This window comes from Culex pipiens, chromosome 2 (genome assembly GCF_016801865.2).
Source record: "Culex pipiens pallens isolate TS chromosome 2, TS_CPP_V2, whole genome shotgun sequence".
Taxonomy (NCBI): Eukaryota; Metazoa; Arthropoda; class Insecta; order Diptera; family Culicidae; genus Culex; species Culex pipiens.
In genome coordinates, this window is record NC_068938.1 from 165,817,025 (window position 1) to 165,838,527 (window position 21,503).

Sequence of the window (21,503 nt, forward strand, 5' to 3'; positions counted from 1 at the left end):
TCCCATTTTCCGTTACTCGACTGTAAAAAATTTTGGAACATGTCATTTTATGGGAAATTTAATGTACTTTTCGAATCTACATTGTCCCAGAAGGGTCATTTTTTCATTTAGAACAAAATTTTTCATTTTAAAATTTCGTGTTTTTTCTAACTTTGCAGGGTTATTTTTTAGAGTGTAACAATGTTCTACAAAGTTGTAGAACAGACAATTACAAAAATTTTGATATATAGACATAAGGGGTTTGCTTATAAACATCACAAGTTATCGCGATTTTACGAAAAAAAGTTTTGAAAAAGTTACTTTTTGCGTTTCTCTTTGTTTCGTCGTCCGTGTCTGTCGCGGGTGACCATGAACGGCCATGATCGATGACGACCAACTTTTTTAAAACTTTTTTTCGTAAAATCGTGATAACTTGTGATGTTTATAAGCAAACCCCTTATGTATATATATCAAAATTTTTGTAATTGTCTGCTCTACAACTTTGTAGAACACTGTTACACTCTAAAAAATAACCCTGCAAAGTTAGAAAAAACACGAAATTTTAAAATGAAAAATTTTGTTCTAAATGAAAAAATGACCCTTCTGGGACAATGTAGATTCGAAAAGTACATTAAATTTCCCATAAAATGACATGTTCCAAAATTTTTTACAGTTGAGTAACGGAAAATGGGAGAATTTTTAAAACTTTTTTAGTGTTTTTTTCGATGAAAAATACGTTTTTTCGGAATTCTGAGTACGCCATCAAATCGGGCGTCTAATTTTACATAAAAGTCCCTTTGACACCAAATTTCTATCTCATCACCGTTTCAGGCTGCAAATTATTGAAAAACACCTCTTTTTTCGCATGTGCAAAAATGGAAGGGGTCGTACCGCCCCTCCGTCACGAGATATCAAAAAACGGACCTCGGATTCGTGATCAGGGACAAAAGTTACCCCTTAGGACAAAGTTTCACGCAAATCGAAGAGGGGTCGGGGCAACTGCTGTGTGAGTTGGCGGAGAATTACCCATTTTAGAATTTTAGAATTTTAGAACTTTAGAATTTTAGAATTTTAGAATTTTAGAATTTTAGAATTTTAGAATTTTAGAATTTTAGAATTTTAGAATTTTAGAATTTTAGAATTTTAGAATTTTAGAATTATAGAGAATTATGAAATAATAGAGAATTTTAGAGATATTAAGAGAATTTTAGAGATTTTTTTAGAATTTAAGAGAATTTTAGAGATTTTTAGAGAATTGTAAGAGAATTTCAGAGAATTTTAGAGAATTTAAGAGAATTTAAGAGAATTTTAGAGAATTTTAGAGAATTTTAGAGAATTTTAGAGAATTTTTGAGAATTTTAGAGAATTTTTGAGAATTTTTGAGAATTTTTGAGAATTTTTGAGAATTTTTGAGAATATTTGAGAATTTTAGAGAATTTTAGAGAATTTTAGAGAATTTTTGAAATTTTTAAAGATTTTTTGATATTTTTTGAGAATTTTAGAGAATTTTTGAGAAATTTAAGAATTTTTGATAATTTTGAGAATTTTTAAGTTTTTTTAGAGTTTTAGAAAATTTTAGAAGGTTTTAGAGAATTTTAGAGAATTTAACAGAAATTTAGAGAATTTTAGAGAAATTTTTAGAATTTTTAAGAATTTTTAAGAATTTTTAAGAATTTTTGATAATTTTTAAGAATTTTTGAGAATTTTAGAAGTTATTTGAGAATTTTAGAGAATTTTTAGATATTTTAGAGAATTTCGGAGAATTTTAGAGAATTTTTGATAATTTTTGATAATTTTTGATAATATTTTAGATTTTTTGAGAATTTTAGAAAATTTTAGATGTTTCTTGAGAATTTTAGAGAATTTAGAGAATTTTTGATAATTTTAGAGAAATTTAGAGAATTTTTAACAATTTTTGTTTATTTTTGAGAATTTTTGAGAATTTTAGAAAATTTTAGAGAGTTTTAGAGAATTTTTGAGAATTTTAGAGAATTTTAGCGAACTTTATAGAATTTTTGAAAATTTCAGAGATTTTTAGAGAATTTTAGAGAATTTTAGAGAATTTTAGAGAATTTTAGAGAATTTTAGAGAATTTTAGAGAATTTTAGAGAATTTTAGAAAAATTTAGAGAAATCTAGAGAATTTTAGAGAATTTTGGAGAATTTTAGGAGAATTAAGGAGAATTTTAGAGAATTTATAAGAATTTTTGATAATTTTTGAGAATTTTTGAAGTTTTTTGAGAATTTTTGAGAATATTAGAAAAATTTTGAATATTTTAGAGAATTTCGGAAAATTTTAGAGAATTTTAGAAAATTTTAGAGAATTTTAGAGAATTTTAGAGAATTTTAGAGAATTTTAAGAGAATTTTAGAGAATTTTAGAGAATTTTAAGAGAATTTAAGAGTATTTTATATAATTTGAGAGATTTTTAGAAAAATTTAGAGGATTTTAGAGAATTTTTGAGACTTTTTAAGAATTTTTGATAATTTTTAAGAAATTTTGAGAATTTTTAGGCCCGATTCCGTTTTTACAATAAAATTTTTCGAATTTCAGAGTTTTTTTAGTTCTAGAAAAGTCGAGGAATGATAATATTGAAATTTAATTTGGTGTTCTCTTTCGCAGTCGGCTTTCGTACGGCTCGCAGTTGCACCGTGAGTTCGGCAAACACCTTCACAGATCCGACTGCTGGCGGAGATTCTGGGAACTTGTTCCAGGCGGACGGTCTTCTAGTGGAGGCCACTCCGCTCAAGTCGATTCTCGAGGTTAAGGTCGGCGGTCAACCTCCAGGGCTTCTGGCGGTACGCGAATCCGCTCAAGGGACGTGCCAGCTCGTTGCGCGACGCTGGAAATCAGCCAGATCGACGACCCGAGCACGCTGCACCGGTCTCAGCACCTCTATCCGGGTGGCCCCGACGCCGAGTAACATGCTAACGGCGGCACCGACGCCCAGCAGTAACCTGCTGCCCCGCGGACATCCAGGACAACTAGATCAGAATAACCCAAAATTCCGTAGTAAACCACTCAAACAATTGCTTTGATTTTGTTTTGAATTTTGAATAAATAAATAAAAACATTGAAACCTTTTCTTGTTCTTCTTATTTCCATCCAAAATTTGAAAAGCAACGGTCAATTCAAAACAGAAAATATTGTAGTGGCTGCGTGCTGCGTACTTTTGGCAGGCATGCGTTACGGCGTTACGTTTGCGATATCGAAAATCGCCGTTTGCGATATTGGAAGCAATGCTTCCTGCTGACGGGTGTAAACGGAGGTTTGCGATTGGTAGAGCAAATCGGAAGCAAAGTTTGCGATTCCGCAAACCGGTTTTTGTTCCGTGTGAGTAAACACGCGATAGAGACCGACACTTCTTGGTGCTGAGAATCTCACGACGGTAGAATTTATAACAAAATTTTAAACAAGACAGCATCAAAAATAGAAGTTAAATTCTTTTGATGATTTATTTACTAATTTTCATTTTTCAGAGAACTTCTCATCTGGACTCCTTACTAATGAAGCCTCCTTACCTAAAACCGGACCAAGCTCCTCCCTTAGCTGTCAGTTGTATTTCAATTAGGACCTTTTTTCCCAAGGATCAATCCAGTCTCAAATTGGGGAGGATACACTGGAAGGATCGTCCCAATCTCTCGCTGTCATCGCTCGCTGATCCAACTTTGGCGAAATAATTATCTGAATCCACAAATCGTTCCTTTGTGTTCGGTCCCTTAAGCATTACACTAACATACATCCAGACAAAGTGGACTTTGAACATCAGCACTTTTTGGACCCAAACCCGTTTTCGTTTTTTTTCGATCTGCCATCGGAGCAAAAGCTCTCTCCCTCTCTGGAGCTTTTTTTTAGTGAACAGTGGCGACGCGAGATGTACACGCCGGAGATTATGCTTCATGCATAAATTATCGCGCGGTGTCGTTGATTATGTAATTATGCAAATCGCACAAGTGGCGTTTATCCACCCGGCCATCAGCCCGAATCAGGCAACCGCTCTGATACAAGGATTTGGCCTGGCTGGTCCTTCTAACTGACTGAAATTTTGAAGTTTGAAAACAAAAAAATATTCTGGTTTTTAATTTTCAAAATAATATTTTATTGCTCAAATTGAATTAACATTTTTTTTTCAACATTATTTATAACATTTTTTTTCAGTGCTCCAAGGTTCCATCTGACCTGGTTTCTAGGACAAGTCTTCGCTGAGCATTCGGTGTGTGTTTTCAAAGTCAAATTTCGGCGAAATTCATGTTTTATGGTAATAGCCATTCCGGGGAGAGCCTGGTGGAACAAATTAAGTTTTGCGGACCGACGATGACAGCCGCCAACGAACGTCACTAAGTGGAAGCATTGCGATGTAATGAGTATGTTTGGCGAATTAATGAGCGGAGGAGCGCCTCTGTGCGGAGTGTTTAATTATGTCGTGAGAATGTATCTAGTTGTGACTTAATTGGGACAAATCAGTAGTTGCGAATAAAGTTAGAGTCAGTTAGATACTTTGGGTAAATTCAAAATTAATTATAAAATGATTTTTAAAAATATTGTTTATGGAAAATTCCTAACGAATTATATGTACTAGTCAAAGTTGCAAGCAATATGAGCTTTCCTAAGCTCATCTAAGTCAGTCAAAGTAAAAAAAGTAAGCAAAACTAAATCCTGTCAAATTAGGATAGCAATTAGGAAGCCTTACGATGTTCAACCTTGATTCAATGTTTTTGCATAAACATGTAATTCCACTTGCAATATCTTATCTTCCCGTAAAAATAATGAAAATATCCATGTTGACCAAACATTCCTGTAATAATAACCACCCACTACGATCCCCCCCTCGAGCATGTCCACTTAGTTCCGTTACACGGACGCGCACGGCTATTTGCATTTGCTCATTAAGATTGTTATTTTTACGTGCCCCACCACGTGGCAAATGTTCGCAAGGCCATCGCACACGTAACGAACCGAAAGGCACCCTCTCTCCCCACCCTCTTCACACGCACACTGGTACGCAATCGGAAAAGCTTTCCAGGTCGCTTTTTCCGCCGCACACTCCAAAAAGTGGCGTATCATGTTTTGTCTGCTGAGAAAGCAATTTTCCCGTTGCTTATCACAATTTCGTGTTTATTTTATGTTGGCTCCCGGTTGTTCCGTGGCCGTCTCTCCCCAGCCCCAGGGCCAGATTTGGTGCGTGTGACCACTTTGTGGAGCGGGCGTGGAGGGTAAAAATTTGAATTTCTAATAATAAAATCCTGGGGCCTACGGTACAGCGAAGAGGTGACAGCTTGGTTGAATTGTGTATTTTTGCTTTACGATTTTGATATCAATTTATTAGATCAAAGAAACTTACCAAAATCTCAAAAAAAAAGTCTCGATAGAACAAGGATCTATGAATCAATGAATATCTATGATTGATTCCTTCCTCACCAAACCAATTTCAATAATTTGGTTTGGTTGAGCGTTTTAACAGAATGCATTACTGTGAATACACAAAGACGAAGAAACACTCGTCTCTTTGTATTCAAAATTTCATAAGCTTTCTGTTTGTAACTGATTGCGCCTGAATGCAACTAAAAGCCTTTCAAGAAAAGCAAGTGCGTCTGTCCCGGGATTTCCCTGGACAGAATTCCCGGAAAATTTCCAAAACCGAGAATTACTGAATTCCAGGATTTTTACAAATAACTTGTCTCGGTTTTCTCGAAATTGAAAAAAATATTATTTTGGTTTTGAAATTTAGATTGGGCTTATTTTCACAGCCCAATCTGCAATTGGATACTTAATAAGCGATACAATTTATTAAGTATTTCATTTTTCATAGGGCATATATCTGCATGGATTCGGCTTATTTAAGAAAATGTTTGAAATTGTAGTGTTCAATCCGCAAAATACCTTGTTCTATTCTATGTTTATTTTGGTTATATTTAAAAGACTGGGTAGGTATTATTTTAACATGAAATAATTTTTAAATTTTCTCATTTGCCTTTAGGTAAAAACAAATGTAAAATATTGGGACAGCTGTCGAGGACATATTTGAGCTTAAAATTTTGATATTTTTGATTGATTCCATGTAAACGGAAACATAGCAATCAAATTAATAAACCGATTATCAAATTTAATGCTGTTAATGGTAGTCAACTTTCATTTCAACCTTTTAAATGTAAACAAATGTTTAGACAAATGGTTTTTATGACCATTTTAAAATTCTAGGGATTTTAAAAATATTTTTGCCGATTCCCGGGAAATTCAAAAGCAAGGAAAATTGGACGCCCAAACCAATTTATAATAAGGTAGTTTCAAAACATTCCGCAGGAAAGTCAGTGTTTTTGAAGAGCATTTTTTACATTTTTCTATAAGACTATTGGCAACCTTTTTAAAAATTCTTCAATTTTTTTTATTGAGCAATTCCAGCTCAAATAAGGATTTTTTCTGGTACTTTTGTACCCGACCCTCTCCGATTTCAATGAATCTTTGTAGACATGTTATCCTAGGCCTATATAAGCCGTTTTTGTGTATATGGAGCCTATAGTACTCGAAAATAACATTTGAGAAGGGCGTAAGGTATTTAAATGTTTTTGTATTTTGTAATTTAAAAATTACTGTATCTCGAAGCCGTTGCGTCATATCAAAAAATGGTCAAAGACAAACTTATAGGAAATTGGACGGGCTTTCTGAAAAAAAAATGCACTGAAACAAAAATACAGGCCACATCTATGAGATTTTTTGATTTTTAAGTCTAAAACTTAAATTTAAAGGTGATGTCACGATTTTTTTTCGTTCAAAATTCTTGAGGAGATAGCCTCAAATGTTACCAAAAGACTGAAGAAAAATGCAGGATGGTATGTCGCTCCTAAAAAAATACAAAAATCATTTACTAAAACTGTTTTTTTGAAAAGTGGACTAAACTTCAAAATTTTTGAAAACCGGTAGTGGGAATCGATTTTCCAGACAATTTTACATAAAAGTCTCCATATTGACCATTGTCCTATGTCCAATCCTTGGGAAGATACAGCGGTTTTAAAAATAAAAATGTTGAAAAAGCGGTTTTTTGGTGATTTTAAGCAATTTCTATATGACAGACTTGGTTTTTCAGTCTCGTGAATATTTTTACCGGAAAGCTCGTCCAATTTCCCATAAGTTTGCATGCCTTAGACAGCATTTCAATTGGATGTAAGGGCTTACAGATATAAGCTTAATTACATTGCTTATGACTGAAAATAGAATATTTTTTTTTTCAGTGTGGTAGAAACCAGGATATTAAAGTTTGTCTTTGACCATTTTTTGATACGACGCAACGGCTTCGAGATACAGTAATTTTTAAATTACAAAATACAAAAATATTTAAATATCTTACGCCCTTCTCAAATGTTATTTTCGAGAACTATAGGCTCCATATACACAAAAACGGCTTATATAGGCCTAGGATAACATGTCTACAAAGTTTCATTGAAATCGGAGAGGGTCGGGTACAAAAGTACCAGAAAAAATCTGATTTGAGCTGGAATTGCTCTATTGGACCCTTCACACAAAAAAATGAATTGCGCAAATAACCTTTTGGGGTCTGGAATATCAAAAAAAGGTTCTCCGTGGTTCATGGATAAACTCTTTTAGAAAATTCTCATTTAAGTTGGTTAAACCCCATTTGACAGTGTTGAAAAAATCATTGTGATTGAAAAACGTTAGACAAAGCTTAACTTCTTTTTTTGACTTATTTAAAAACTTTATGTGAAGTACTTTTAAATTGCAGATTCAATTTTACATCGAATAAAGTAAAAATGTATATTTTAACGTTTTTCAAATGCCATGATTTTTTTTCTAGCCAATTGATTTTTGACCAACTTGCGATGATAGCATTTTTCGTCATCTAGAAGAAATGTAAAAATTAAAAACACACTTGAAAAAAAAAAATCATAACTACGAGCCGTTTCAACCGATCTGAACTTGTTTAGGCTTGGGTGTCTAGACCAAAAAGCCTAGGTTTAACAAATTTTTTATCGGATTCCTCGGTAAATTTTACATAACATATAAATAAATTTAAGATGTCAACAAGACAAAAAAATGGAGAAATTCCCTTTTTAGTTCACGAAATTGAACATATCTCAGCTTGTATTAAACCAAAAACAATATTTTTTTTAAGGAAAAATTCAGGTTACTGTTCTCTACAATGTGATTGATCCCAACAAGATCCCAAAATGTTTCAAAATGTCAAAAATTGGGACCGTGATGGGTAATACACAAGGAAATGATGGAACGAGAGGAATCACAAATCCGTATAAATAATTTCAAGATTTTTCAGGTGTATACCGAAAACGCGATCAAAAATTCAAGTGGAAGAATAAGGCTTTTAACTGCTTATTTAATTGTCGGTGTACAGGACGCCGCACTGTTTAATCATTTTCTGACGTCCATTCAATTTTGCATTCCAAACCCAGTCATTGAATTGGAAAAATAAAATCTTTTTCAAATTTTCTTTTGTTCATTTGTGTGCACCTACGTCGAAGAACAAGATTGTTTACTTTTTGCTCTTTGTTCTGACAGTCTTGGTCTGACAGATTTGGTCTGTCAGCTTTATCATGGATTTTGGTCTGGTCTAGGCGAGGGATAGGATACAGCACCTTCCATTCTGTTGCTGTTTTTTCATGACAAATTGAACAAACAAAAGTATTTTATAGTCTTGATTTTGGGGTAATTTCAAAGAAAGCTAGAAATCTGGTAAATTTGGTTCAGAAACTATTGATTGGAGGTCAAATATTGTAATTTAGAGTCTCTTAAGGCATATGCTCTAGAAATTTTCGATCAAGTATTTTTTGTGGTGTATAACATTGTACAAAAAAATATAACGCTTTTTTTGTGTGTAAGAATTTAACAAAAAGAGAAAATGTTTTGATTGTAATTATTTTTTTCTAAAATATTCTAAACATCATCAACAACTTTGCTCAAGACACCGAATCGATTAGAAAGTCAGTTTTCAAGGTGCAGAGTTTTAAATATTTAGCAAATTTTATCGAAACCTCCATAAAATTGAGCATTGCATGAGCATGAGCATGGTTGACTGCCAACTCCGTTATTGACATTATTGACAGATCAGCTGAAGTTAAACTATGAATCAAAAATGATCAGTGGGAGCCAACCATCCGTTCACTGTTTAACCTCTGAAGATCCCTACTTTATTAGTCAATACCGGCGCCCTCCCAAGAAGCCTGCAGTTCAACGAAAGTGAGGAATGTTAGTCCGATAGTTTCAGACTAATCAAGCACACAGCTTTTCGCTATATTCCTGTTGACACCGCATGAGACCGTTAAATACACAGCATCTCCTTCAAGCATCACAGGATTGTTATTTTTTGAGTTAGTAGGATAAGGTATTAGATTTTTGATGCCTCCCAAGCTACAATGATATGGGGAGGTTTTCTGATTAACACAGAATAACACTCTCACACAGTTATTTTAATATCAAATAGATAGATTTTTGCGCAACTATTAACTCGACGATTCATTATGTCAGCGTGACTTTCGATAAACAATTGTATAGAAAATTTACACATTGTTCGATAAATAATTGCACAATTCACCCAACGCCGTGCCTTCTGATCAACGCTGATATAGGAAGGGCTTTTAAAATCACGAAATAATTATCGTAATCTTAATCAAAGCACGAAAAAAACAGCAGTTACTTTAAAGAAGGACGCTCGAAACACGAATAATCCTGCAAGGCAAGCGCGCTACCCCACCGTCCTCAATCGACTCTTTATCGAATCCTCCATACAAATACCTACATAAAAACTAAGATATTTTCGAAAATCTATAATTTGAAAAGGGTTTTTCAGGACAAAATGGCTACACTGAAATTTTAATTATCTTTTAATCACACAAATTGCCAAGCAACAAAAAAATGGTAAAGAAATTGTAGAAAATTGTCTATCCAAAACAGAAATGGAATTATATGTCGTCGCTTTACTGGATTGTGATGTTGGAAAACAAAAAGTTTTTTTTTCGTGATGAGATTACCCAAAGTTTTTAAAAACCTTTGGATAATCGAAACTTTAGATAATCGAATCTGGACTGTATTTTTATTTATGTCTACCAATTTTGATTTTTTATAACTGGCTAAAAATACTCGGATTTCATGAACTGTGTTAAAATAATTAACTTGTTTCTTACGACAACTTTTTTTTACTTTTACTAAATCTGACGAGCCTTAACAAGCTTTTATAGAATTCAATTGAATTTTATTGCGCTTTACAGAAATTTTCTAATTCAATTCAAAACAAATTCAACTGAATACAAATAAATTTGAAGAACACCGTTTAACTTTATTTTATTGATTCACACTCAGATGCAAGAATGGAAAATGAAATGCTGAAAAAAAATCGTTGTGATGATCAGAACTTCTAGTACTTCAATCGAAACAAAATTTTTTGAAAACAAAACACACTTTTGGCAAGGTTGCTACCACCTGGCCATCGACGACCTAGTTCAACCTCGTCATCGTCACCGCCATCGTGGTTCTTTCACTGGTTGGCTGTATAATTAGTGGAGGATTAGTGGATAATCAGCTTTACTCTTGGCTTACTGGCGGTAACGGTACGGAACCACCGGGTGGAAAAAAGTCAATAACTTCCCCACCCCTCCTCCTCGTCACCAGGTTTATGTAACGGAAACGAAGCGCGGCGCGCGCATGTCGTTTCCGAGTTGGAAATTGTCGATACGGGGTTTTTGGGAGGATTTAAATTTTTCCAGTTGAAGCAAACTTCAAAGAAATGAGGCTGATTATAGTCGGAAATAAAAGGCAGCTTAAGGCAGAGTGAGTTGGAGAAGCGTGTTAGGTAACATGAGTTACGATTGAATTGTTTGAAAGAAATGTAATCGTTGAAGTTTACTTAAGTAAGAGAATAAGGTTGTAAAATTCAGGACTTTCTTGCGTGCCCCAAAATAATCGTAAAATCTACCGCTCAACACTTCAAAACATGATTCATGCCAAAAAAATCCCCCAGAAAATTTCTTATCGCGCCATGAAAAATGACCAGTTGGCGTCCTCGTCGTTAAAAACACTAAAAACGAGAATTATACCAGAACAACTAACCAGCTCTTTTTCCTTCGCGCCGTTGGCAGTGTGCCCAGCATGAATAATTCAGCATCTAATTTGAGCAAATCTCGGCACTAACGCGACTTCCTTCAGGTCGAAGAATCTCCCCCAGCTCCCGTCAGCCAAGAATCACTATAATAAAATCATAAATAAGTCCCAAAATATAGCGCGCGGTGAGATTTTGGCATCGAATAAAATGGTGAATTTTTAAGCTTAACCCTCGACTGGCAGCGTTTTTCGAATGTTCTGCCAACTACACAGCAAAAAATTGTTTAAAAATGGAAGGTGTAAAATGGAAGGTTGAAAAAAAGAATGTTTAATTTTACATCTTTTTATGACAAATGGCAGTGCGAAATTTTTTCAAACACTTTTTACACCAGAAAAGTGGTAAAATTTCGAAAGTAGGTTTAATTTTACGTCAACTTTGATGCAATATTGCACTCAACAGTTTTCGAGCATCGAGTTCGAAAACCTACTTCTGATAACATTACAACTGTCAAATATATTTGTTTTCATTGTGGAGTGGACCAATTCATTCGGAGTGGAGTGATGTTGGCAAGCACCTTTGGAGATTCCGGAGCCGGTCCCTGCGCGATGTTAACTGTGTTTTTTTCACGCCCGCATTAGTTTATCGCTACCGTCGTTCCGGTTCCGCAGCCGCCGCCACCCGTCACTTCTGGAAGAGAATCCAGATCCGTTGGCTGGCTGCTGTTGGCGCAAGCCGAGTCATTCAGGGACGTGAGGGAACTAACGTTAGGCGAGGAAGAGATTGAGATTGGTTGTGCCAGGTGCAAATGGAATCCCCCCCTCCAGTGTGGCCTGGCAATCAGCGGCATCCCCACAGCGTACCTCCAGCAGCACCAACAGTGACGCATTTGCTCTCTATTCGGTAGGTCTTTCGTCAGAATTTTAGTTTAGTTTTGTTGTTTTCAATGTTTTCCCATTCAATAGTTTCCTTCACGGCCACGGCGGTGCCTTCCGGATGTGCAACTCGGAGATCGACAGCAAGATAAAGAATGATCAAAAGCAGGAGGAGGCACAACAGCACCATCATGCCAACCACCGGCCGCATTTGGTTCCGTGGCACAAGAGAGCCCGTGCGTCGGCAACTCAGAACTCGGCCCCTGTGTACTTCCGGATGAACACACCGCTCGGATCGGCTCTGAATGGTCCCAGGCGATGGCACAGGAAGCCGCGGTTATGTGGTTGGCTCATCACGCTGCTGCTTGACTCTGAGCAGTTCCTTCTAATATGAGGTTAGTGCCGGAACAGACGATCTGTCATTTCGACAGGATTTGAAACCCGAGTGAGATAAAAGCAAAGTTTTTCATCTATTTCTAGATTACACAGGTTGGTCTCGAGAGTTTAGCCTCGCCTATTCGGATTAAACCAACCGCTGCTCAAGTCCCCAGCCGATTTCATCTCCAGGTGCGAAATGGCGTAGGTTTCCTGCGGAGTTGCTGCTGCGGCTGCCGTCGGTCAACCCGGCCAGCTCCAACGAGCAAATGCCGGCCGAGCTTGTAATCTGCAGGAGGGAATATTTGTCGCCAATCTGCATTCCAAGGGTAAGCGCGATGGTTAATATCTGGAAAGCTCCACTAGCTTCAATCGCCTTCCTGCTCGTCATCAAATGGCCTTGGTTCCTTCAGGAACACCGTCGAAGCAACTGGCCACACAAAAACTGATGTGTGAACCAAAAAAAAATTGCAAAAAGCGAAATAAAATGATTGCTTTGACAATTAATGTTGTTTTTATTCCGCGTAGTGACAGTTCGATATCTGTCTCAAATTACACATTTTTAGATATAATTTTATCCATTCATCGGTAAATTTCAACATTTTCTAGGGTAAATTTGATCATTATATGTGGTAAATTTACATATTTTTCGAGGTAATTTTATGCATAATATGAGGTAAAATTAAACCTTTTTTCTGACATAAAAGATGTACCCCTTCCCAGATGTAATATTACCACGATTTTTTTTTCTGTGAGAACAAAAGTAGTTTCACCCATTTTTGGATATAAAAAAAACAAAAAAAAGACTGTTGAGGGTTGACGCTCTTCATTTCGCGAAATTGTAACTTGTGTGGCCCATAGTACGACGCGTATTTTACGACCCTGGGCGGTTCCGTGTGCTGCGGCAAGCATAACTTCCAGGCGTAGCTTCAAAGAAATGGCCCCTCTAGATTAGGATCAAGGCCGGTCGTCTCGCGTGGATCCAGCGAATAATACGGATTTCTTCTGCCTGGAAGGATTTCCGCTTTGTGAGGCCGAGCCGAATTTCCATTTGGTTTTGCGTATTCGAACAAAAAACTAACTCAAATCTTGCCCCGAACCGATTCATTTACTTTTATACCTGGGGAGAAGGAGGCTTCACTTAACTTGGGCAAGATTTATGATGCCATTTGCGTTTGGAAAAAGGAAAATTCTTTCAATTTTTTGTGTACGCTTTGCACAAGTACAAACACACAAATACAACGTTTTAGAATACGCACTTGTCACAAACTCACAAACACTCACACACGTGTGGGTTTGTCAAGGACCTCCATAGGGGGTGAGCGCCTTTCTGAAAGGAATGAAGTGCGAATAAGAGCCTCTCGCTCTCAACGGAGGCGAATCGTGAACAACCAAATGGCATTCAGAATCATGAAAATTTTATACCCCCAGGTCGTTTCCACTGGAGGAATTGAGCAAACGAGAATGAAACTAGCGAAAAAATCGGGCCATGAACATCATCACGCCGAGCGATTTGAAAGCGTTTATAGTTCTAGACGGAGGAAATCCAAAGTTTTGTAAGGGTTGTTGTGGACATGATTCTGCTTTAAGTCTAGAAGTCATATACTTTTACTTTATATCGTTAAAACTCAATTTTTAAAGACAAATCAAATTTGAAATCGAAAAATTCTTCCGATTTTCAGTGGGAATAAAATCATCGATTTTTTTAAGGAAAAGAATATCTTTGAAAAGCTTAGAAAGAAGAATATCTTTGACAAGCTTAGAAAATTTCAAATAATAGTTTCTCTGGAACATTGAAAATCCGACAATAAACTTAAGGTTCGATGTTTTTTTAACATTGCACACTTTAGCGAAATTTTGTGATCTTTTCAATAAAAATATTTCAAAAAGTTATAATTTGGTAAAAAAATAAATATGAAAATTATCTATTACTAGAACTTTTCAAATGGTCTTGATTCTAAAATTTCGCAAAAGTTGAATTTTTACATTGGAATTCATTCCAATAGTTTCCGAAATATCATCAAATGAAAAATAAAGGATAACTAGGTGATACTCAGAAAAAATAAAGACCAGAAGCCAACCCCGCACCCTCCTCGAGAAACATAAAAGCTTATGTCTATCATTAATTAGTGAAATATGTTAAAACTGAGCAATTCTTTACGAAATCGTTTTTTTTTTAATTTTTGTATTTTTTAATCCCGCTGAAACTTTTTTGGTATCTTAAGTATTCCCAAAAAGCAATTTTTATAATTAGTTTGTCTATATAATTTTCCATACAAATTTGGCAGCTGTCCATACAAAAATGATATATTAAAAATTCAAAAATAAGTACTTCTTGAAGAATTTTTGATCGATTTGGTGTCTTCGGAAAAGTTGTAAGGGTAAAGACTTCACTGAAAAAAAATATACACGGTAAAAAATGTGATTTTTTTAAATTTTTGACAATTAATTGATTTTCAAAAAAAACACTATTTTTATTTTTTTAAATTTTCTCCTATGTTTTAGGGAACATCAAATGCCAACTTTTTGAAAAATTTCTCGAATTTACAAAAAATGTTTGACTGAGTAATGATTTTTTAATCAAATACTGATCATTTCAAGAAATCGAAATATTGGTCGCAAAAATCTTTCAACTTTATTTTTCGATATAAAATCAAATTTGAAACCAAAAACTACGATAGTGATTTTTTTTGAAGTACACCGTTTTCAAGTTATAGCCATTCAAAAAAGCAAAATACAAAAAATTATCTAAGATTTTCCGAAATATGTTTGGCAAAAGTGAGCAAACATCTGCTCTAATATAAAAAAATGAATAACTGCGACTTTTTTCAAAAAGTTACCTAAAAATGGCTATAACTGGAAAAGGGTGCACATTATCAAAATTTCACTCAAGTTCTTTTTGATTCGACTTTACACCGAAAAATGAAGTTGTAATTTTTTTGCGACTATTATATTTCGATTTCTTGAAAAAATCAGTGTTGATTAAAAAATCATAACTCAGTCAAATATTTTTTTGCACATTCTGGAAATTTCTGAAAAGTTGATATTTGATTGACAAAAACAAAAAATATTTTTTTTTTTTTGCAAATCAAGTTTAAGTGACAAAATGTGAAATAACAAATCACAAAAAAAAATTACCGTGTATTATTTTTTTTCTGTAGTCCTTATCCATACCTTAAACTTTGCCGAAGACACAAAATTAAACAAAAAAACTCAAAAAGAAACAGAATAAAATTAAAAAATGCCCAACATAAATTCTGAAACCCGATAATAAATTAAAATGAATCAAAAAATGCAGTACAGGGTAAATTGAAACTATATTTTCAATTCATTTCGAATTGTTTAGGCTTTTGGATTTTAGCATAAATTCGATTTAAATAAAACGGGAAACGGATTCGAAGTAGTATTTAGATTTTCAAAAATACAGATGTTTAAAAAGACATATTGAATGTTAATTCTGGAAAACAAATTTTGAACAAATTATGATTTATTAATAATAAAGACAAATGTTTTCAAATTATCTTTTGGTTTTCTTTAAATTTCAAATAGTTCCTTCAACACTGATTTTGTTCAAATAAATCCATATAAATCATAAAAAAAATCTGAAATTGCTTTTGTTTTACAGTTATGCTTTATTGAATTAAAATGAGTAATGAAAAAAGACATAAATAAAAAAAACAGTCTTAAACAAATAATTGATCATTTGCATCTCGTGGCGCAGGGGCAGCGGCTTCGGCTGCCGATCCCGATGATGCTATGAGACGCGGGTTCGATTCCCGCCTTATCCACTGAGCTTCTATCGGATGGTGAAGTAAAACGTCGGTCCCGGTTTCTCCTGTCTCGTCAGAGGCGCTGGAGCAGAAATCCCACGTTAGAGGAAGGCCATGCCCCGGGGGGCGTAGTGCCAATAGTTTCGTTTTTTGCATTTCGAGCACTTTAGGCAATGTTTTTTTATTTTTTTTTTCCATTTTCAGGAGTCTCAGAAGTATGATTTTTTTTGGAAAACTTTCAAGTATTGCTTGTTAATCTAGATTTTTGCACATTTACCCGTAAAATTTTTACGCAAAATTAAAATGCTTTAAGGAAAGCTCAGCTCAACCAATCACTATCAAATTTTGGTGGATTGTTTGTAGCCTGATTAGGACCAAACGTCGTTCGCTCTACATACCGAGTCACTTCAAAGTTCATCAGAACACATTTGCGCTTTTCACCCCAAGCTACCCTACGCATCCTCACAACTATAACTGCGATAGCTGTAAGAACGATAATCGCCCTGGTACATATGGTGTCTTTTTATGCCACAAAGGGGTGGTGGTGGTAAAAATGCAAAAAAAAAGACAACGTCGAGCAAAGCTTTTACCAAACTTATATCCCCCATGACTGAGAGAAAGAGACGACGAGAATAGCTCAAATGTACATCGTTTCTAATTTATGACACGTTTTTATTTCCGACCGCAAAATTTTAGTGCTACACCGCACACCACCAGGAAAGTGGGCGCAAAAAGGAAGCTAGTAGGAAGGATGTCCTTCCTCAAGGATTTTGCTGCCAAGCCTTTACCCACGGGGACGCAGAGAACCAAACCGGTTGGAAATTGAGCAATTTCAATAAAGTTGCCCGTTCGATTCGGTTGGCATTCGAACTGTGATTTCTCGGGCGTCGATTGGCGATGAAACTTGATTTTCATCGGTTTGATTTGATATTGAAGCGATTAGATTTTATAGGTAAAACGTTGAATTTAATGTTTATCGATTATTAGGGGAAATCTACCCATTTTAATCCTAATAAGCGGTCGTGTTTGAATGATGCTGGATAATCTAGAGTCTCCCTTGAATTTTACTAAAACCAAGTACACCAACGAGCAGAGCAAGTTTTTGTGAACATTTCTGTCTATTTTCACTTTCACTAAAAGTTATTCTATTTCTTTACCAAGCATTTAACAAAAAAAAATTCCCAAGGGTATTCTAATCGAGGCGAATGCATTGGGCCACGCCCATTTTTCTAATATCGGCTTAGTTCTTTTTTCTTCCAACACTCTGTCGAGTGTTGCCATTTGCGCTGACAGTTCAAACGAACACTCACGAAAAGTGGCATTTATAGGGAAAGTTTCCTGGCATCGCTGGCTGTGCTGCTGGTGGTGTTGACGGCCAGCCTTTGTTCTTTTTTGCCTTCGTCTCTCGCTCGATTTTCTTCAGCCTTCGATTGGAATGCAAAGTGAAAATTGAAACGTCAAACGACTTGGCGCGTTTGTTTTTTTGATGGCGCTTGCTAATTTATTACATTCTTCGGGATTATTCTTCAAGTGAGTGCCTTACTAATGATCAAAAGAACATGTTGCCGGTAGTTGGAAGCAATTTCATATCGTAAGCGCCGTGAAAAAGTAAGCGAAAGTGAAAAGTTAATTTTGGCGATATTCATTAAGCGTTTGAGGGATTCTCGTGTGTGTCACTGTGTGTGCCAACAAAATGATGAGAAGTGGTCTCGCAAAATACAAATTATGATCAAAAGTGCATTAAATGTGATCTTTTTGGCCAGTAAGTGGAATACATTTGCGTGCTTACTCTAGGCGGTGCTGTTGCTGGTAAGTTTATAGCCCAAATAGTATTTTTGGAGCTTTAATCGAGCATCAAACTCTCCATATGACGAAGATAGGTGTTTGATTGGAAAGGGTAGATTTCCCCTATAATTTATTTTAATACAATTTTAATTCATTCCAATTTAAGCAAAGAAGAAAGTCTCTTGTCTTGACAGAAACACTGCTCGAAACTGCTTTCCCTCAGATTTCTCAATCCTTTTGGTATTTTCATATTTCATCATAAGTAAGCTCAGCTAAGGCTCCTGGAAACCCAGCCTGATTAAAAGCACAACCAGAGCAGAGCTCAGGCCTTGCGTTAACTTTCCTCAGAGTAGAGCTGTAAGAAATTGCTAGCCTCTGCCTGCGCCTGCTTTGCTTCTTCTCATTTGCAGCGTCATCAAAACATCCACTTGACCTATTATTTGAAGCTTGTGCTTTCCATATCGGCACAGTAACAGCAGTAGCTAGGGCGTCCAATTTTCCCGGGTTTTGAATTTCCCGGGAAACGGGAAAAATATTTTTGGAATCCCGGGATTTCCCGGGAAATTTTTGAATCAGTAATAAAATCTATGTTTCATTATATTTGTTATGTTTTCATCATTGAATTAGCTTAATAATATCAAATGGTTATAATGCTCACTTCAATCTAAACAAAGACGACAGTTTTAAAATAGCCTAAAAGAATTTTTTTTGTCTTTGTGGTGTTTAGGATTTTATATCAACTACTATTTTTAATTCCAGTATGATTAATCATTTTTTTATTTGCGAATCAAATTACATAATTCTTTTTTTTTGAAAAGGTCCAATAAGCTTTTGTTTTCCATATGTTTATAGGACCTATTCAAAAAAACTTTGGAATTCTTTCATATTTTTTTTTCTTTTATATATATTTTATATGACATGACTAAAACAGCTAGAAAACAAACAACGACAATAAATAAAATGATACCAGTCAATGTAAAATTTTAGATAAGTTTTGAATTCATTGTTTTATATAACACATATTTTACAAATTATCTTCAAGTTACTACCGCCAACCGAGGGAAAATCAGAACTACAGTCTTAATAGGTACAGGAGATTTTAGAGCAATACATTTAGAAGTACAAATTGTTTTGTTCTGTTACTGTTTCAACCGAAGTAATCCAAAACGTCATGCAAATATTTTTTGCTTTAATAGCTGTATTTATTCGTTACATTTGTACGTATTTGCCCTAGATGCCGGTGTTTGATTATAAATAATTTGATATGAGATTGTTTTTTTTTAATTTAAAATCGAAAATATACGTAAATATATCCAGTTTTTCAAAAAAATAAAATAATAGAGAAAAAATGTAAAGCACTAGGCATTTTGCGGACCTGGTAATTCAAATTATAATATTTTTTCCTTAAATGCCAATTTAATGCTGTGATTTGCTGAATACAAATTTTAATTCATTTCATTGTTCTACTATTTTCACAACCAAATCTGAATTTCCAGACCAAAATATGATTTTTTTTTTCAATTTCGGGAATTCCCGGGACAAATTATAGAAAATCCCGGGATTCGGGAATTCCCGGTTTAGGAAAAATCCCGGGATTTTTGTCCCGGGAATTCCCGGGATGGACGCACTAGCAGTAGCAGCAGTGTTGCCTGTTTGTGGGTATCAGGCTGGATATTTGTGAAATTTGATTTGAAAGTTTTATTATATCCTTCAAGTTTTTAAGTTAGTTTTTAAATAACAGTGATAGTTCACTGGAGATCATTTTCAAATAACTTTAAAAGACATACGAAAAATATCAATATATAATAGAATAAATAAATAAAAAAAACTCATCGGGAGATCATTTAAAAAAAAATTAAGCTTGATGACAATATGTGTTTAAAAATCTTTTGTACGGAATTTTTTTTTTACAAAAATAAACAATTATTATCAAACAACATACAAAAATATTTTTAACAGTTATAAGCATTAAAAATGACTGAAATAAAATGATTTTTGATTAGGATTTAAACAAATTTTTATATTCAATATCTCAAAGATTTGGAGTCAAAACATTTTTATTTACTATGAATTTTAAATTATTATTCAACATGTTTCGATCGACTTTGAAGTTATCTTCTAAATTTTTATTATAGTTTTCTGCTGATTTTGACATTTGATTCTCACATATTTTATTAAATTATTTTTTTAATAAATTTTCATAAAATTATGATTAAGCAAGAGAGTTGGTTTGTTGATTAGAAGTTAATGTTATTTTAATATTTGTTACAGGATTTATTTTGATAAATTTTCTTTATTTTATATCTTTCAATAAAACCCAACTTTGAAAAAGTTTTTTCAAGATATTGAATTTGGTGATTATTTATTTGGTGATAAATTTACTATTTTTAATGTTGTTTGTTTTTGTTATGAATTTCTCAATGTTTATTAAATATATTATAAATAAACTTCTTATTATTAAACTATATTTTTATTATTGAAGTATTCAAATTCCATCAACTTTTTATGGTTTAATCTTTTTCCCATCCAACTTTGTTATGATTTTATATTTTATTTGAATGTTTTTTTTTATTAGAATTTTTCTTTGAATGTTTCTGCTAAAATGTATAAGGATTATCTATTTGAAATATATTTTATTTAAAATTTCTTTTGAATTTTGTTAAAACTAATTCTGATGATTTTTATTGGTTTGTATTAAATAAAAAAAAGCGTACAAAATTTGTACCCAAAAAACTCGCAAATTTTACAATCAATTTTGTAGTTAAAAAAAAAAAAAACGATTTAACCGACTCGTTTAGGCAAACCACATCTAATGAATTACATTCCCAGCTTGTTTAAATATTCAGCACACACACAAACCCAAAGCCAATCAAAGTCAACAACACTCTCGCATCAAAAAGGCCAATGGTCCCAGAGAGTACTTCCGAGCTCCGAGCAGCTGTGTGTTTTGCACTCATTTCCACCCCGTAACTACTTTGCAATTATTTCACTCCATGGAGACGATTCTCTCTTGACTGGCCTCGAAGGGGTGTTTTTCTCGAATTAAATTAAATATTTACGTTTATTTACTCAGAGCAAAAGCTCCAAGCGTGTAGCCACCCAAAAGTTGGCGGTTTGTACTTTGGAGTGTGTCATCATCGTCAACTCCCTGTCACAAAACCGTGGGGGCGGTGGTAGGACGAGGGGGTGACCAAACCCACCAACAATTGTACCGTTTCCAAAAGGGTAATTCTCCGCCAACTCACACAGCAGTTGCCCCGACCCCTCTTCGATTTGCGTGAAACTTTGTCCTAAGGGGTAACTTTTGTCCCTGATCACGAATCCGAGGTCCATTTTTTGATATCTCGTGACGGAGGGGCGGTACGACCCCTTCCATTTTTGCACATGCGAAAAAAGAGGTGTTTTTCAATAATTTGCAGCCTGAAACGGTGATGAGATAGAAATTTGGTGTCAAAGGGACTTTTATGTAAAATTAGACGCCCGATTTGATGGCGTACTCAGAATTCCGAAAAAACGTATTTTTCATCGAAAAAAACACTAAAAAAGTGTTAAAAATTCTCCCATTTTCCGTTACTCGACTGTAAAAAATTTTGGAACATGTCATTTTATGGGAAATTTAATGTACTTTTCGAATCTACATTGTCCCAGAAGGGTCATTTTT

At 34.5% G+C, this 21,503-nt stretch overlaps 2 protein-coding genes across 2 annotated transcripts; both read left to right on the top strand.

Annotated features, from left to right (window-relative positions):
- The first annotated feature begins 2,438 nt into the window (after positions 1-2,438).
- LOC128093120 (uncharacterized) lies at positions 2,439-3,707 on the top strand. The gene has a single exon (XM_052708864.1). The coding sequence runs from the start codon at positions 2,561-2,563 to the stop codon at positions 3,014-3,016; it is 456 nt and encodes a 151-aa protein (XP_052564824.1). The 5' UTR covers positions 2,439-2,560; the 3' UTR covers positions 3,017-3,707.
- A 7,865-nt stretch (positions 3,708-11,572) lies between these two features.
- On the top strand, positions 11,573-12,524 carry LOC120423081 (uncharacterized). The gene is made up of 3 exons (XM_039586756.2): positions 11,573-11,940; positions 12,003-12,307; positions 12,393-12,524. Exons 1-2 carry the CDS (start codon positions 11,846-11,848, stop codon positions 12,304-12,306), a joined length of 399 nt encoding a protein of 132 aa, XP_039442690.1. The 5' UTR covers positions 11,573-11,845; the 3' UTR covers position 12,307; positions 12,393-12,524.
- The last annotated feature ends 8,979 nt before the right edge of the window (positions 12,525-21,503 follow it).

Coding starts and splice junctions, on each gene's coding strand:
- LOC128093120 (XM_052708864.1), top strand. CDS start 2,561: ATGATAATATTGAAATTTAATTTGGTGTTCTCTTTCGCAGTCGGCTTT.
- LOC120423081 (XM_039586756.2), top strand. CDS start 11,846: ATGGAATCCCCCCCTCCAGTGTGGCCTGGCAATCAGCGGCATCCCCAC. Junction 11,941..12,002: donor ACGCATTTGCTCTCTATTCG/GTAGGTCTTTCG, acceptor CCCATTCAATAG/TTTCCTTCACGGCCACGGCG.